Source organism: Emydura macquarii, unplaced genomic scaffold (genome assembly GCF_026122565.2).
Source record: "Emydura macquarii macquarii isolate MOO-44397 ecotype Brisbane River unplaced genomic scaffold, CSIRO-AGI_Emac_v2 contig_480, whole genome shotgun sequence".
NCBI lineage: Eukaryota > Metazoa > Chordata > Testudines > Chelidae > Emydura > Emydura macquarii.
This window is the reverse complement of record NW_027130617.1, coordinates 1,155,713-1,174,176: the sequence shown is the minus strand read 5'-3', so window position 1 is coordinate 1,174,176 and position 18,464 is coordinate 1,155,713. Positions and strand designations below refer to the sequence as shown.

Sequence of the window (18,464 nt, the reverse complement as noted above, 5' to 3'; positions counted from 1 at the left end):
GTGACTCACTAACATTTGACTCCATCATTACTATTAGTAACAGACTTGGAACTGCATTTTTGTTCACATTTTACATTATTTTACAGGTATAATTAAAGATACAATTTGAAAATAAGTGACTTTCATCTGCACTGTCTAAAGTTGTTTAGTTCTCTTATTTTATTTTCTTAATTTTGAAACTAGCACAGCTAAAGTGAGTATAATCTAAATTTACATTCTAGAGAGATACTATTATTTGATAGTACCACTTTAAATAATGAATGACAAAGCAGAATGTAGTAATAAAATGTAATAATAATTTCTCCAGACAGGGATAGATGAACCATTTTAGAATTCACTACTTAAAGAATTACATTTAAGCATAACAGAAACAAAATTATGAAATGCACAGACCAGTCAAAAAAGTAACAGTACTGTAATCCTTAATGACTTTGAAAGCATAAAATTACAGAGAATGTGTGCGCATTTGGACAAAAGTAACAACAAGTATGAGCGAGAGACTGTATGTGTGGGAGAATGAGTGAGTTTGGGGGGCGGGGGACGGGTGGAGTTTGAGGGAGACTGTGTGTGCGCTTGAGTGAGTGTGTCAACATGCTGTCTCTTTAAACCGAGCACTCGGGAGCCTGAATGCTTGTTCAGTACAGCTGCAGCTCCCACTCCTGAGCCAGAGGCAGCAGCAGAGACAGGCTCCCTGTCCCCCACCCCAGCTCAAAAGAGACCCATCTCGGCATGACCACCTCTAGCATTAGGCCAGCTTCCCCAGTGCCCTGCCAGCCATGGTTCTGCTTCCCAAAGAAGGGGAGGCTGCGGCACCAGTTGCTGGGCTGCCATAGAGCACCAGTTGCTGGGCTGGGCAACTAAGGTAAATTTTGGGGTGGCTATAGCCTCTGCAAGCCACCACCCCAGTGCTGCCCTGGCTGAAAGTTCTCTTGTGTTGGTATGCTTTGTGAACTTTCAAGTTGCCTCTTTTTGTTACCCTGGAAGAGGACTTAACTGTGTGATTTCCTGGAGAGCCGAGTCACAGATCTAGTGAGAGTCAGATGGCCTGCAGGAGGTAGTGAAGACAAGGGCCCCTTAAAGCATTGCATCCTGCCAGAAGAAGCTGCTGTGTTTGTGACTACATAACCGGATGCTATTGTACAATCCTGTTGAGTAAAAGGTAGTAAAGTCAAGCACTTAAGTGAGGAAATGCCAGAATGAATGTTGCCAGTACAACTTTATTTGGACCCCCTTCTCATATGTATTATGATACAGCCTTTAATTACATGCAGAAGTAACTACCTGTGAATAGTTCCATGTAGAGACTTGCCCAGCATCACAGAACTGGATGGCAAAGGCAGAGAGAGAATCCTTATTATCAGGGTGTTATTCAACTGCCCTAACCATGAGTCCATCCCTTCTCTTCCTCAAGTCCCCTGCCTCATTCACTACAGATCTTGTAACTTCCGCAACAAATGAGGCAGAGGTCTGACAGAATGACTCCACTACACAACTTCAGTTAATCCCCAGAGCAGATCTGTCCTGTACACAGAAGGAGGCAGGGGTCTTGTGGAAAACATAGTATCTGATCATGTAATTAGAGATGGTATCATAATGCATACACACAAGAGGCCAGAATGAAGGTTGCATGGGTGATGTTCATTCTGGCATTTCCTAACCTGAGAATACTTGATTTTGCAACCTTTTAATCCTTAACTTTTTATGGTTTAGTTTTTTGGATGATAGCAAAGTTAGGCAAAAGTTTTTGTTGTTAGTACTTCCCTTGAAATCTTATGTCCCATTTAAATAAAGCACAAACATTTCTTAGCTTAACTGCTTATTATTGCCATTACTATCTTTGTGAAGCTCCATATTTCACCACTCAGTGCCACCTTGACCAATATAGTGAAAGTAATTACATTCTTTTAAAAAAAAGTTGATTGAACAATGCAGCTTCTAAATTACACTTTTCTAGTCGTGTAACAGAAAACTGAGTCAGGACATGTAGCTATAATTTCCCACCTTTTTTATAAGGTAAATATTCCAAAGGCCACAGTTCCCACTTTGCAAGGCCTATAAACAATATACAGGAAAAGGAACTGGAATTGTGTCTTATTTTCATGTAACCGTTTCTGAGAAAAGCAATAATTACACTCACTTTTAAAGGGTAAGTTACCCCCATAGAAACACAAATGAACCAAGCAGCTTCTCCTCACCCAGTCTGCTTTCATTACAACAGCCCCTGTGCCCCTTCTTTGTAATATCAGCTGCGGTAAATCAGTTATCAAAGGCAGCTATTGCCATGACAACCAGGGCACTAGTGACTCCTGCCCTCCCCTCCCCCCCGTATGCAAATGAAGTGGAGGAAGGGAGTGGCTGATTACGTCACAATGGTGCTGGTGAGACACTGAGGTACAGCCCCTGTAAAACAAAAATTCTGACAACAACCTGAATGACATTCTTCACTACTGCAAGGCCAGTATACATGCAGTCAAACATACTACAAAGTTCATTCTCTTGCAACCCATAATTGTCATAGAGCCTTTGGTGTTTATTTATCTCAGAAAATTAACTTTGGAGTCTTGTCTGTAAATGTGGGTTCACCCAATTCCCAGCATAACACATGTCAACCTGGAAGCATGGCTTGGGGGTTTGTTTTCATTATTATGGCATTCGTTTAAAGAACACACAAATAGAGTTTCAACTATAAAATTGTTGGGTTTACTGGCACGCTGGGTCACTATACTGCTAGCTAGGGAGAGATTAGACTATTGCGTCACCATTTTACGTGCAAGTTCTAGAACAGACCCTCAATCCCTCCTAAATCCCCTTTGTACCAGTGGCTTAAAGCTGCCTTAAACAGGTAGCACCTCAGTTTTTTCCTGTTGTAGGGGAATCTTCAGCTGGCAAAGTACTGGCGTAGCCAGCCCTTATAACAACTGCTCCTGACCTACCTCTCTCCCATACGCTCAGAGTAATGTGCCCTCCCTTGTGCACTGGATCTGGAAAGGGCTATAATACAATGCACTCTAGTGATCCTGACAATGACAGCGCCTCCTTGTGACCTCTTATCAAGTAGCATAACTTAGAACAAACCCCAGTCCCTCCCACTTTCACTGGTTCCCCAAATGGGTCTAACATTGCTGTGTATAGTATTGGTTAAAACCCACTATTCACATCACCCTAAATCTGTACTGGCTAAAAACCCCCCACCCACAGATGCTTCATAAAATCATGACATATATTAGCAGGACAATCATGAATTTTTATTACAGCAGTGCCCAACATGTGCTAGGCACTGAACAGAGAGTAAGAGACACTCCCCGTCATGAAGAGTTTACAGTGTAAGGCCCTGATCCTGCATCAAGCTCCACACAGGTGCTGAGGTTTACTTGTGCAGCCCTCACTGCAGGATCAGAGCTTAAACATACACTACAGAAGATATGGGAAGGGGTTGGCCATACCAAACAAAATGTTGGGTGACGTTAGATACACTTCTGGCTAGTTCCATGAGTTTTAGTTATATATTTTATATGCACACAGGGATAGAGCAATCCCTCTCTCCCACTCATGTGTCCTGCTGCCAACCATGTTCAATACCATGGCCTTCTTCCCATCTTGCACATCTCACACCAGAGATTTAAGGCTGAGGTAGACAGAAAGAGAAAAAAAGTGGCCAGTCCAGAAAGTTGCATATGTTCAAAGGTGGGAGTGAGCCACTTAGGCAGTGCAATAACCTCAAGGCTAGTCAACCCTCAAGTGCAGAGAAGCTTCCACCTCCATGAGGACTGAAAGGAGAGAATGACAGGGGTTGGCCACAGTTCCTAGCTGTAGAACTAGTCATGAAGGCAACCAGATCCTCAGAAGGACATCCTGCACATGCACGCATTGGGACTTAGGCTTCTAACTCATCATGGTGCTTTTGGAAACTTTACCCTTTTTCTAATGGAGTTTTGAAAATACAGCACACATACACCCCTACCTCTTGGAAGCCCTAATCCATGACTTTTCTCATCAAGGGTTAACTTCAGCTAAGCCTAGGAGCCAGTGAATGCCTTGGCAGCTAGTACCAAGTTCCTAGGATTCGAGGCAACAAAAGTTAAATGTGACTTGGTTTTATTTACACAGAAGAAACAGTGTCTGTTTGCTTTAGTAATATAATTTTGTTAGTTTTTTAATTTGGGAGTAAATGTTGGTAAAATTTCAGCACTCATAAAATTGAGATATTAATCCTGGCGGGAACAAGGCACAGTGAAGGCAGGCCCTGTGTAAACTCCCACACACATCTCCATCAATGCACTTCAGTCATGAGTAGCAGCAATACATGGCTGCTGTCCCAGAACTGGACCTCTCCCGAGGAGAGAGTGCCAAGTGTGCTGAAATGCGCAATGGTTTTGTGAGTGTAACTGAGACCACCAAAATGGCACATTTAATTACTTTCCCTTGTGCTTAACACTGAAACTGCCACAAGCGCTGAATGTAGTAGGAGGGAACACACTTCATTGGCCAAGAGCAACGCCAGCAAAGAGGCAGTAGACATTAAACATCAATCCATCATATGGTCATTTCTGGTTGACTGGATTTGATTTCAATACACTTGAAACCACTTCTAGGGGCAATTCCTACCCCTTCCTTTTTTGGTCCCTCTTACAGAGGAACTGGTGTAGTTCTGCTTTGTGAAGAGAGGCAGGATTTTGGAGGACAGGTGGATACAAGACTCCTGAGCAGCACAACACCCAGCTCTGTGGGAGTGTCCCATGTGCTACTGTAACCCTTTCCCTGCTAGCTGAGATACGCAGAAATAACTGCTTATAGTTTCCCCATGCTAGCTATAATGTCAGAAATCTTGCAACTAAACTGTGTGTTAGCAGGATAGTTTGCTATTAGGCAACTTCTCAAATGCTGAGCAATATAATAAAGATGAGCACACTCAAGTAAGATTTAATGAGGCCTGTTTGTTTTGGTTTTAGACCAACTGAACCATTCTGCATTAAATTACACACAAACCTACCTTATATCGTATTACAGTGTGCAACAGTTATAGTTAAATAGAAGTAGGGTTAAAGTATTAAATTATCTTATTACGCTGCAGTGAGTCAAGTGCAAATCCTCTACTGGTGTGTTCTCTTTACAATGTTAATCTCGGGGGTGCACATGCAGAGGGTGGAGAAGACTGTTACAAGAGTTCCTTTCTGGATGGAAATGTCATTTGCCAGCATAAATGTTTGTAGTATTCTACGTCTAAAGAGTGATTGAAGGTACTTCATGGATTATGGTGTGTTAGGGCTCAATCTACTTCACCGGCCAGTCAATGGAAAGGCTCCTATTGACTTCAATGACACAGGACAGGGCCTGACTCCTTAGAAAGGATTGATAGAACTGGCCTCACTAGAAATTTTTAAGAAACGCTACACAGGCAGTTGGGTTAGGGAACCTAATTCCTCAGGTTTAAAACATGCCCCATGTATGAAAACCCTATACAAGGAAAAATCAGAGTAAGGCCACAAACTCCATCAGTGTTAACTTTGGGGCTTGCATACACATTATCCCACTGAAAGAGGTAGTTCCCCACCTTAATGGAACATGAATATGTTTAGCTTCAAGACACCATTGCAGGTACAGCAGGAGCCAGAGGGAAATCTATACAGGTGTGTGTTATAAGCATAGGAGGGTAGCTTCTTAGCCCTCTGTGCCCCAGATGGCATGGCTCCTTCAGATATTGTACGGTCAGGAGAACCCACCCTTGAGCTGTTAGCTACATGCAATGGAGAGAATTCATCAAAAAGAATGATGACACCAACATTATCTTCCTCAGTAAAATCCCCATGGGGGTGCCTTCCACCACCCATTGAAAGTGGGGGAAAGGGGATGATGCAGCTTGCACCCAGCTCTCCCTTCCACTCACACTCTCTGGAACTTTTGGATGATACTTGGATGAGATCGTGTCCTCAGTGACCTCATCCCAACAGAAATATTTAGTTCTCCCTTGCTGACAAGCATTACCCTCCTCACTTCTTAATTGTCTGAGTCATCTGATCCTGCACAGCTATAGCAATGCTCGCAACCGCCCCACATGCTCAGGATGTTTGCTTGGCCCTCCATGGATCATTCTAGAATGCAGGCACCTTTACACTGCGGGACAGTAAGTTTGAAACAACTATTAAAAAGCTGAAATAGGAAACAGATGCCTTCCCACTACACACTCCTACTGGTTTTGCACTGAAGATGGTTTATATGTTCCACCTTTATGTAAGGTTTTGCTAAAATTCTGCTAAATGCATATAAATGGCTGTAACCTCTTTGTTGTTTAATCTGGCCCACCCATTTCCCATAGCTATATATTTATACATGACCAGCAGCAGAACACCTGCACACATTTCTTGTGTTAACCCATTTCACTAAACTGAAGACACATCCTGTTCTTGCTTCTGTGCTGTATTGCTCATGCTGCCTTATGACAGCCCTGCATATGTGGTCTTTGCCCCCAAACCACTTGACAGGAGCCTCATCTGCACAAACGAAGGCTGTTTGGAGCAGCTGCCATCACATGGTTGCGCCGTCTGTTTGTCCCTGAGCCAAGAGGTGTCAGACTGCAGGCTAAAGGTATCCGCCTGGACGCTTATTGCAGATCAAACTCTTGCCAAAGAAACCTGAATACACTTTATAAAAATATTATTTCCCCCTCCCTCTTCCTATTTATCTTAGATTTTGAAGTTCTAACTATTTAATTTATCAAACTTGATTTACTGCAATTATTTACTTTGGACCCTTTTATATTTGTTGATTTTTGAGCAAAGAAGCATCTAATTCCACATGCCAGTTGTGAGGAAGAAAAATTCAGTACCAGGAATTAAACTAAATAACTCTTGATTTACTTATATTTTTAGCTACAAGTTAACACTTGAGGTTGAGCCATTGAAATGTGAGGGGCAATTTTTAAAAAAATGGCAATGTAGAATGAATCCAAGGCAAGAGAGAAAAGTCTATAGCTATACGGGGATATGCACACATGGGGCATTTTATTTCCAAAAAAATATTATCAGGGAAATGGCTCATGAGGGGTGCTACACTGGAAATCCTGGGAAGCTCTGTGTATATACACAACAGGGGCAGTACCCGTTATAAGCTTTCTTCCCATCCCCAAATGCCTCCCACAACTACCACCTTGTCCTGGAGACACCACCCTGAGTGTCAGTTCTGTCCATATGCCCATTCAGTCCTCTGTCAACAAGAATGGCAATTGTGCTATGGACGCTGTTGAGAGCTCAATGTATCTAAAGAGTTGTGCAGAATAAGTCATTTTTATTGTACAAGTATTACTGGTCTTATAAAACCAAGCAATTATGCTATGTACACTTGAGCGTCATCTACTGGCATCTTGTCTTAACTGTACGTATATAGCACTGTCTCATTAGTAGATCACTGCTATAATAGACTTCTCCATTATGAACTGAACTGAGGATGCCACCAAACTCATTTCATCAAAGAGCAATCAGATGGTCATGCCTTTCCACTAGTCTCATCTTTGCATTGCAATTGGTCCTAAAGTATTGAGGACTCCAAATCCCAGATACTTAAATATGTAACCAGAATATAAATACACTTAGGATGTATAGTTGTGTTGCTGAACAAGGGGGGGGATAAGAGAACCTCTGGTTCCTTGTCTAGGTGGAAATGGGGAATAAAGGAGTAGTATGGGGAATCTCTGAGCTCACCCTTTTCTCAAAAAAACAAAAGTAACCACATCACCACATACATGGGCATGTACACACACACACACACGAGCTCCCTCTCCTTCTACTTCTTCACTGACTGGTGCAATACAAATTCATTACGTGGGAGATTTTGGATTGCAAGTCACAGGGCTGGTCCCTGTCTGGGGAGTTTGTGGGTCCCCAAGTTTTTCCTGTCAGTAGGGCAGCAGCAGCACCAGCACCAGCACCACCACCACCTGATGGAAGAAGAATTGCTCAAGCTGGTAAACTGCTGACTGTTTTCTACAGAAAGATGTGTGTTTCTCCCTTGGTTGTAGGCGGCAGAGAGGGAAAGTGGAAGAATTTGGTGTCTCCCTCTTCCCTTTCCATGGGAAAAGGGAGGCTCTGCCACTGGTTTTCTGAACCCTAGCTATAATGCAGGGAAATTCTGTTTCTCCTGTAAGTTCCTTCTCCCTTCCTGATTATCCATAGATGTGGGTGGGGAGGGTAGAGAAGATGGTCACAGGGCAGGGAGTATATCCCTTACACAGTTCCACATTCTGCATCTCTATAAAAATCATACACCTTTATTTGATTGTCTGTCTGCCTGCTTACAAACAAGGACACCTTTTTAATAAATTTATTTCCATGTCCCATCAGATAAGATAATGTAATGCCACATCATAACATAGCTTCAGTATGTCATAATAAAACATACATAACCACTGGAATTAGTGATCTCCCTCGCGGTTTTGATGTACTTTAACCATTGGTGCTGAGTTGGTAACCTCACTGTCACAGATTCACAGGATCAGTGCTACAATCCCAACTTGGGACAGTGTCTTGGAGGAAGCCCATTTGATGTGCCAGACCCACAAGGGGTCTCACTGTTCCTTCAGGGTAAGCCAGGCACCTCCTGAGACTGAACCTATGAGGCTTCTGCACTCATTTTTCACACCAAGATCTCTATTCATGGAGTCCAACTGAGCTGGACTCCTGGTAGAGACTTATACACTCTTCAGATCTTAATGCACCTCACCCAGTATTTACAGTGACATTTAATTAGGGTTTAGTTGTCAACCTAAGCAGGGTTTAGCAGTCAACTGAAACAGTACTGGAAGTCCATTTCTCTATGCTAACAAAAGAATGTTATGCATAGTCCATTCTGATCAGCCAAGAGCATCAGCCAAGCTGTAGTCAACCCTACTTTCAGACTCTCTCTCCGACTTCCTTCCTTACTCAGTTCCCAGGAGAGCGAGCCCATACTCCTTCCAGAAGCCAACCCTTTATTCCCTCACTGCACACCTTGTAGCTCTTTGTTCTGAACTTGGGGTTTCTGCTTAGCTTTCTTTCTGAGAGGCAGGGAAATCTATAAGTCATTGGAGCTTGCATTGTATCTCATGCCCCCTTGTTGATCTGGGTTGGTTTCAAACAGTTCCTTAATAACACTTCATTCCACCCAGATAGGATGGTGTCTCTCTCTCTCTCTCTCTCTCACACACACACACACACACACACGCACACACAGGTCTCAATCTGCTCTGAGAACAAACAATCATCCCCTCAACCCCAGGGTAGTGATGCAACTGATAGGGGAAACTGAGGCATACATAGGACTAAAAAATACTACAGAAAATTCCCCATTTCATCACACCCAGAGGACTATGCCTTAGCGTCAAGTTAGTAAACAAGTGTAAATAAATCAGTGAACTCAAAAAGGTCTTTACCTAACAAATCAGCAAGTGAAAAATGAGTCAGTAATATGACACAGCCTTGTTCGCTGATAAGAGACCAGGCAAATAGTCTGGTACTAAGTCATTAACCTCACGAAGACTTCAGCCCAGTCACATAAAGCTGATAAATAGTGCGAGAGAGAGACCTAAGCCAAGACATCAGACCAGCATGCTTGAGATGTTAAACCAGAAACCTTAAAAATCAACCCTACAAGCTAGAAGTGCTGAGCTATTGATCTCACAAAGGCTATGGCTGTCATAGCAACCAAACATCCTAACTTCTCAAGAACTTTGACTTGGGGTCATCCCAGAAAGCTTAAGGCCATGAGACAGGGGGCCTCAGAATTAGCACTTCAACTCAGCAAGCTACAGCTGCTGAAGCTGTAACCATAGAGACCTGTGTGCCTCGTTATCTAGGATGACCAGATGTCCCAATTTTATAGGGACTGTCTCAATATTCTGGGCTTTGTCTTATATAGGCACCTATTACCCCCACCCCCTTTCTTGATTTCTCACACTTGCTGTCAGGTCTAGAAATTCTGAAGCAGAGACCTGGCAGAATTTTTTATTCAGAATAAGTGGTGCAAATTAGAGGTGCTGAGCCAAATATCCCACAAAGGCCTGAGTCCTCACATCAACCCAGAAATCTAGAGCTACTGACCCAGCTATAACACCACCGAGTCTTGTTCCTTGACATGAGGCTAGCAGGTTCAATGTGAGGAGGGAAAAGCCTGAGCCTTGACACTCATCCAGCAATCAAGAGCTTGATATCTGCCACTAAGCTAAAATTGATAGTGACCTCGCTTAGGCCAGTGCCTTCACAGTAGACTACCAAAGCAGAGATGCTGAACCACTGACCATCACTGAGCCAAGTATCCTAGTTAGCAGCCTATCATGCTCAAGATACTTAGCTAGTGACCTCTCAGTAACTTGAGCCCCACAAAGTATAGGTGTTGATCCAAAGGCCTTACAGAGACCTATATGCTGACAGCAGGTCAGAAAACTAGAATTTTTAAAACAGTAATTTTGCAAAGGTTCTTGCCTTACCTTCAGCTCAGCTAAGTAAGGGACTCTACTTAGGCATCATCCCAGCATACTAGAGTTGCTGAGTCAGTAACCACACAAAGAGTGTTGAGCTAGGCACCTCATATAGGCTTGAGACATGGCATCAGTGCCACGGACTTTAACTGCTGAGGCAAGAGGCCTTACAGTTGACCTCAATCCAGTAGATAAAGTTAATCAGCTATTGACCTCAGAGGCCTCTATTTTGTCATTAGAACAGCCAGCTAGAGATGATGAACTAGCGATCACACAGAAGTGCCTTCACATTTACTCAACATGATAGAGTTGTGGTGTAAACAATGCCAGAGTCCATTGAGTTGCCATCAGGCCAATAAGCTAGAGATGGTTGATAGGAGTTAAAATGCAGGTTAGTCTATGTGAATGAAGAATCTCCTCCTCTCCTATCAATGAGGGAGAATTTTGTCTCCTCTCCATCTCCCGGGCTTGGGGAGCTCAGCTCATTCCAACATCCCTTTCCTTCTCTCTCTTAACCGGCTGGCAGAAAGAGAACTAATTACCCTGAGAATCTGCAGTAGAAAAAGCAGGTGCATGGCTGGGCAGTTTATTGCCAGTAGCTGGAAAAGCACAGTCACTTGAGAACAGAGGAAACATTATCCAATTGACTGGGGAGCAGACCCACTTCCAACATGGAGAAGAGAATATGGAAAGCTGAGGGTATCCCTGTGTGTCCATGAAAATGGTAACCCCCCAAAAGCCATATGTAGCTCAGAATTTATTAATTTATGGGGGGAGAAAAAACAAAGAATAAGGGGTGGAGTCCACAATTAATTTATTGGGATAGGGACAAGGAAAGAAGCCAGTATTTATTAATTGTGGGATGGAAGAGAGAGATGAGGAAAAGTTGAAAATTCACTAATTGAGGTATAGAGATGAGACCAGAATTGATTATTTAAGGACGAGGTAAAACTCCGTGACTATAGGGTGATGAAAAAAAAATAATTCATATACTGGAGCCTGTGACAGAGGAAACCTGAGATGATTCATTGATGCTAGGAACCCATAATTCACTTAGGAGCAGAGCACATAATTTCTTATTAATTAGGTTGTGTTAGAGATGGTCAGAAAACAGAATTTTCATTTCATGGGAAATTCCAGCATTTCAAAATTTTTCATTCCAAATCAGATGGAAAAAATTGAAATTATAAAATATTTCACTAGATGGAAATTTCTCAAAATTGATTCAGAAACAAAAATGTTTTGTTTTAATGTTTAATTGTTCTAGTCAAAATGTTTCATTTGATAAGGTAAAATGTTATCATATAGAATATAAAAATAAATATGTTATAAGATTAAAGTCTACATGAAATGCAATAAAATGATACTGAAAACAAAATTTATCTTTTTAAATAAAACATTGACATTATCAAAATGAAATGAGAAATTATTCATTTCTACTTTCTCCCATCAAAAATGTCATCAAAATTGAAATGTTCCTGTGATGCATTTCATTTTCAATTAAATTGTATTTTTCCAACAGAAAATTTTGTTGAACATTTTCCCATCACCTCTGTGTCTATATGTGATAGGAGAGCTTAATAAATGATTTTACTTGGGCTGGGGGAGAGTTGATTAACAGTTGTGTTTTGAGGAATGGTGACGGTGTCGAATTATTGCAAGGGGAGTGAAGCAATCTCTGTGTTGTTTTAAGTATAGCACCTCACTTGTGTCAGGTAAATTCACTTTTTGAAGAAAAATGCCAGAAAAATCGGTCACCTTGTACGGCAATATTCATTGTGTTAACTGTCCACTACCCATGGAATGTGAATGAATAGTGGTGCTATCCTGAGCAGCTACGCAATGATCCCATTGCAAGACATTACTGAGTGGTGGGACCATGACCTCATAGTACGGGTGCTAAGAGATGCAGCAAGGGCAAACAAACAAGTAATGCTATTATATATAGATCACAGCTATACACACTGATGCATATGCTTACATACTTACAGGTACACACATACACTGTTACATAAACAAATGTCACATGCGTATTACCATATTGAAGAGTACTACATTAAATAAATACAGTAAAGCAATAAACTGCAGAATTGTCAATTCTGTTTTAAAACCAATGTATTTGAAATGTTTCAGCACAGCCTGGTGGACAAATAATATAAATGCGCTTAAACCAATTCAAATGAATGTATGTAGCTTGCAATGTTAATTAATATGCAAATTGAGTGTGGCCCTCAAGGTCCCAGGAATTTGGCAATGAGGCCTTAGATGTGGTCAAACATTTTGTGACTGAACACTTTCGTAGGGAGTTAGGCATCTGGGTGCAAGCCAAGAAATTACATTTCTGTTCTCCCAAAACAGAATTTTCCTTCCACAAGTTTTAAAAGTTTTTTCCCCCATTTTTGTCCTATTTTGGGATTTTTTTTCCCTCTGAAAAATCTAAATTTCTAGGAGAACGAAATTCTATTTTCCATCCAACTCCGGCCCTTTGTGTCTCAAAGTTTGGAGAATAATGATTGTTGAGGTGGGCCTGGACTGTAAAATTCTCATATGGATTTGAGTTAATCTTTCCAAATCTTCTCACCCCTCCACCCCCAAGTTCAAAGTGTTCTGATTTGGTGTACCAGATCAAACCCAGCTGGTTTTTACCTGTGGGACATCCATACCTCTTAAATGTCCCTCATTTAGAAGGATGTCACTCATTTTACTCTCAAAGTTATCTGCATTCAACACAAATATGATGTCCCCTCACTTTTATTGTTGAAATAAAGAACCATGATACATCAGGTCAGTGGGATAAATGAATACTTACAAATTATGGCTGGATAATTTTAATGGCCATTTTACACCGTGAAAATAAAAAAATAAAAAGCCAGTCAAATCTCATGCTTCAGGGTCCTCTGAGCTTTAGAAAAGCAACTCACCTCACTATATCCCATCCCCCCCCTCACAGCTTTGCACATGTGGTGGGATATTTGGGGGGTTCACTTTCCTTCCAAGCAACAGATCTTGGCCACTGTTGGAAGCAGATTACTCTACTAGGCAGCCCAGTGATCTGACTTCTTAAGCTTTTTAACTCTAAGGTCTCTGTGAACCTTCGCTCGGCTATGCAGGCTAAATGCAGAAATCTGCTGCCTTTTACTGGTGCATGTTTCAAACTTAATACTGTTTTGATATTGTTTCCTATCCACACCTCGTTTTAATAATATTGGTATTTAATGTTAGTGATTATTTAGTTTGATATTAATTAACACCCAAGGGCTCAGTTATCCTGCTGTGAATAGACAGAACATCACTCCCAAAGTGGTTTACAATAGGCACCTGAGATGTTTGAATGTAATTCCATTACCCATTCATTAAGATAGTAATGTGGGTGTGAATTGGACAAATTTAGCAAGGAATCTTGAATAGGAATCTCAAATCCAAATTTAAAACATGAAAGCTGTCAATAAGACATTTCCAGGGTGGATCATGAGGAAGTCAGTTGTAATTCCACCCCGGACAAACTTAGCAGAGTTGTGAATCTCTCTTTGCAAGTGTCTATACAAAGCAGGTCACAGCCTGCCATGCATTTTTGCAATAAATACATAAAAGTCAGGAGACCACTAAATCACTTGCAGAAAGCAACTCAAGTAATAAGTATCTTCCAGAATTTCTACAATCATACCCTTGCAAGAATGTAAAGGAACTAGGGTCCAGATTTCCAGCTGTTTTAAATTAATGGAGTCACACTGACTTACACCAGAAGAAAATTTGGCTCAAAAGGTATTTAAGATCCTAACTTCCATTGATATGAAGAACTTAAATACCTTTTGAGGATCTGGGCTTGCGTATCTACTAACTTGGGAGATATTTGCAGTTCTTCCGTTAATTCTGACTGTTCTCTGTTTTATGCATATATGCTGTATAACTGCATATCACTCTTGGTATTTTTAGGTGGATGACACCATAGGAAAAAACTAGAGAGGTTTGCTGAAGACCAAATCTTAGCAAAGGGAGGAAAAAAAGACAAACTAAGAGGATTGCATGTTTCAGGGGCAGGTCAAGCACCCTAGTTGTGCCACACAGAGGGGTCACTTAACACAGGATCAGCCTGATCTGTACCCCATTCACTTATGGAGCATTCACATTTTCCAGAAGACTCCTCAAATTGTTGGCTGTCTTTGCCTCTGAGAATACCGGAGTAGGTTGGATGTCTTCAGCCCTAGAGGTGCCCCCTACATTTGCAACTCTGCTACACTACTCTCCTCAAAATATGCAAACAGGTTTGGTGTCCTAAGTTTTTTATTAATCTGGGCATTTTTGCCTTAGTCTTTCAAGCTACAGGTGCCCTTGTCTTCTGAAAGGATTAATCAGCCAATGCTGCTTTAGCTGGAAAGAAAGGACGGTACAATTTGCAGGCCAGGGAGGTCCCACTTTGTGCATTCTTACTGCTCTTTCTTCAGGGGGACTGCTGAATTGTGTAGGCAGAAAATGAATGAAGCATCTGACTTAGAAAAACTGGAAAATTAAGTGAACCCCTTTACACTTGCATTATTTGGCTCTTGGGGGATAAGTCACTTTTTGGGCAGCTTTCAAAGTCAGTGTTTTTTAATCAAGTGTACTTGTAGACTATGGGCATAGCTGCCTACCTAGAAGCTGGTACAAATGTGTAGTCCAAATTAATAGTGCATTAGAATGGAAAGTTAGGAGTCCTGGTTCTGCTACCTGTTCATATCACTCCTTTATTCTTTATTCCCATGTTACAGATGAGGAACCTAATACTTACCTGCCTTCATAAAGTCTCTGGTCTTTTCAGATGAAGTGAGTGATATAAGAATTAAGCACTATCATTGGTTCTGCTGCAATCTGCAGATACAGGGAACTACAAAACCATGTCCGGAGCGTAAATAAAAGCAACCAATAGGCACAGTCTACAAAGACCAGGTGCATTCTCAAATCCTTTCTTTTTTTTTTTTTTTTTTTTTTACATATAAGTAACTTTACACAGACTTTTCCATATTTTAGAATAATTCCCACTGTGCAATTTATTAATTGTCCTTTTTATTTGGCTTTAAAAGATTAGGCTGACATCAAGTAAGGCAATAGTAAAATAATCTGAACTGAAACATACAAATCATCATCATATTATGAAAATACTAAATAAAATCTACGTGTTGTAGAAGTAGAATATATTATAAGTAGCAGAGTATTTTGGAACGCTGAATATACATAACAGGTACAACACTTTTGCAGAAGCATTCTCTTTAAATTAGAGAAAATTAGCACACGAAGCAATTGTGGTATACATGGGATCTCAAGATGCGAAATGTCAATTCAATTAACTTTCCATCAGAGTTTCTGCAATCAGTCAACACTCCAAGTTCTGGACTTTCTTCTTTCAGAGTCAAATATTGAAGCCTCAGACGTATTTGTGTGGAGCAATGGGGACATCTTGAGGCCAGTTAGAAAAATACAAAGCTAACATTCCTTCTAGATAGGTAAGGATGTGTGGGGCCAGTTGGTGTAAGTATCCATAGACTTCAACAGAGCTATAATAAGATCTGGCCAAATGATTGTTTTGCAAAACACCTGCAAAGTAAGCACAGCCTTAACTAAAGTCAATAGGAATTGCATTTCTGAAATTCAGGTCCATATTCCTTACCCACTAAGTCAATTTAAAGATACTAAGACAATAATTAGTTCCAAGAAAACTCAGATTTGCAATACTTCTAATTTTAAATTTATGACTGTACATTATTAAAGATGCAGGTCCTGGCTACTTACTTTCTTATAACAAAAAATAAGATTGAAAAAAGGTAGCAAGACTTTTCTTTCCACTCTTCAACAGCAAACCATAATTAAAATCAGCATTATACTGTACAGATTTGTAAAAAGGTAAGAAATAAATCAAATAATCTGAAAAGAATAAAATGCAAATCTACACAAAAATCAGATTTTCACAGTGCATTACATCTATCCACAAATTTCAAGTATTCTTTCCATGCCGTACCTCTGAAAAATTAACTCAAGATAAAATCTCTACTGCTTATTCTGTTTAAGATTCCTTTGTACATCCACAACAAATTTCATACATTTTTTCTATGCAATCTCAGTTAAAACTGGAGTTGTGGGTCCATTTGCAGAGCTTCCTGTTCCCTGAGTGCCATCTGCAGATTTGGAATCTCCACATGCTTCCATATCCTTATTGGCCTCTGCCTCCATTGAGTTGATATCTATAGTAATCAGATCAGCTTCCTGATCTTTTTTTTCTACTTCATTGTCAATTTCAACTGTATCTTCTTGCTTGCTGTTTTTCTTAACTTGTCCATTCTGTGCAGGGTAGATGCTGGCAATAGTATCATACAGAAACTGGTATTGTTCCTAATACAAAAAAGAAGGGATTAGTGTGGATGAAATGCCATGGGATTGAGACAGGATGGCTGATTTTTATTTTATTTTATTTTTTTTTGGTCTTCAGTGTTGACAATGTGGTGCTTTCCATCTTATGGAAACATTCAGCATAAGGCAGTCTCCATGGCTGCTGGCCCACAGAAAGTTGAAGCATCTCCCTGCTATGCTCTATTTTGAGTTTATGATGACATGGCACTGATAGCATCCCTAATTCCTGGCAATTCAGGTACTAGGTCACTACCTATAATCACCCCCATTCCGCTGGCAGAATCACAGGATCCATCCCTTTTGATTCACATGACAAGCTATCAAAAGTATGTTTAAAAGAGAATCAAACAGGTGGATGAAGTGTATGGTAGTGACCACTGTTCAGTTCTCTAATAAACCACACCAGAGTTTGCAAATCTAGATGATTCAGATGGATTGTCAGAGAGAGAAATGCATATTGCATGTAAGCAGGAAAGCAGCTCCTCTTGTGCACTTTTCATAAAATAAGGAGGGCATTTTCTAACCTGCCTAATGGAGTTAGGTATCTAACTCTCACTGGAATTCAAGGGAAGTTGTGCTCTTAACTCCCTTAGGCAGTTGCCAAAGTCTCAGCCTAAAAGATTAATGGTTTACAACATGTACTGTTGACCTTTTCAGTTTCAAGAAAGTGACGTTATTATAGCTATGGATAGGTTGCAAAAGAGTTCCTTCTTTTCATCTATAGCTAATTCACAATTGCTGATGACTAATTAGGGATGTGATAATTATAATTTATGTTTCCTACACAGAAACAATGCCAGTAGTTATTAGGACATTCATAACTAGGCTAAGCAAGTCTATTACATTCGGTGGTTAATTAATAGGATTTACTCACAAAAGAGGAAACCATTCCTGGCCTGGAGCGCCGAAGAGATTTCACTACTTGGAAGATATCTATCACATCTTCTGTTTCTGCGCTTTCCAAAAGAGTCACCAAGGCGCAAAACACACCACTTCGTTCAGATCCATCACTAGAAGATATACATTATTGGAATGCAAAATCAGTACAACCTATGACTAGTGATTAGGTTTATTTTAAAGATTATTGTACTGACAACAGTCACAAAGATTCCCATCTCTGAAATATTTCTAACTGGAATGAGATTATAATAATCAGGAATACCGTTAAGATGCAAACAGGACATCTGATTTTTACTGTGCTAGACTCTATATGGTACTCATGTAGCCATCCAACAGGAGGTGAGGGGGAAACAGCCTCATCTTCCTTTTTGTAGCTGGGTAAGAACCAACCAGACTTAGCTCCTGACTTTGGAGACTACAGAGCTCCTCATATGATGTTCTCCCTGTGGTGCATGATGTTTATATGTGGGTAGGGAGTAAATGTAGCTATAACTCTGACCTTCCCATCCCACCCCCCAGTATGCTCTCAGTGGCCAGAACTGCTGATTGGCCTTACAAGATGCGTATGCTGCCTCCCAGTCAACAGAGAGCTCTGAAGAGGCACTATGCCACTGTTTTGGTGCTTCACATCACTCCCAACTTAGGGCACATAAGACTTGGCCCATACTGATGTTAACAGCCAGCCATGGGAGAGGCATACGAGTCAGCAAAGGAACCAGATTCAGATCCACTTCTCTATGCT

General features: G+C 40.9%; 1 protein-coding gene and 1 long non-coding RNA gene across 2 annotated transcripts in view; both read right to left on the bottom strand.

The window, feature by feature from the left end:
• LOC137146744 (uncharacterized) overlaps positions 1 to 10,544 on the bottom strand; it is a 140,914-nt gene extending 130,370 nt beyond the window's left edge. The window contains exon 1 of the long non-coding RNA XR_010918030.1: positions 10,454 to 10,544. This is a non-coding gene — a long non-coding RNA (uncharacterized lncRNA). The remainder of the gene's footprint in view (positions 1 to 10,453) is intronic.
• Positions 10,545 to 15,464: 4,920 nt separating this feature from the next.
• Positions 15,465 to 18,464, bottom strand: part of PTPRC (protein tyrosine phosphatase receptor type C) — a 72,941-nt gene continuing 69,941 nt past the window's right edge. The window contains exons 25-26 of the mRNA XM_067538295.1: positions 17,697 to 17,832; positions 15,465 to 16,804 (exon numbers count right to left, since the gene is read on the bottom strand). Of these exons, the coding sequence (XP_067394396.1) occupies positions 16,523 to 16,804; positions 17,697 to 17,832 (418 nt within the window). The 3' untranslated portion in view covers positions 15,465 to 16,522. The remainder of the gene's footprint in view (positions 16,805 to 17,696; positions 17,833 to 18,464) is intronic.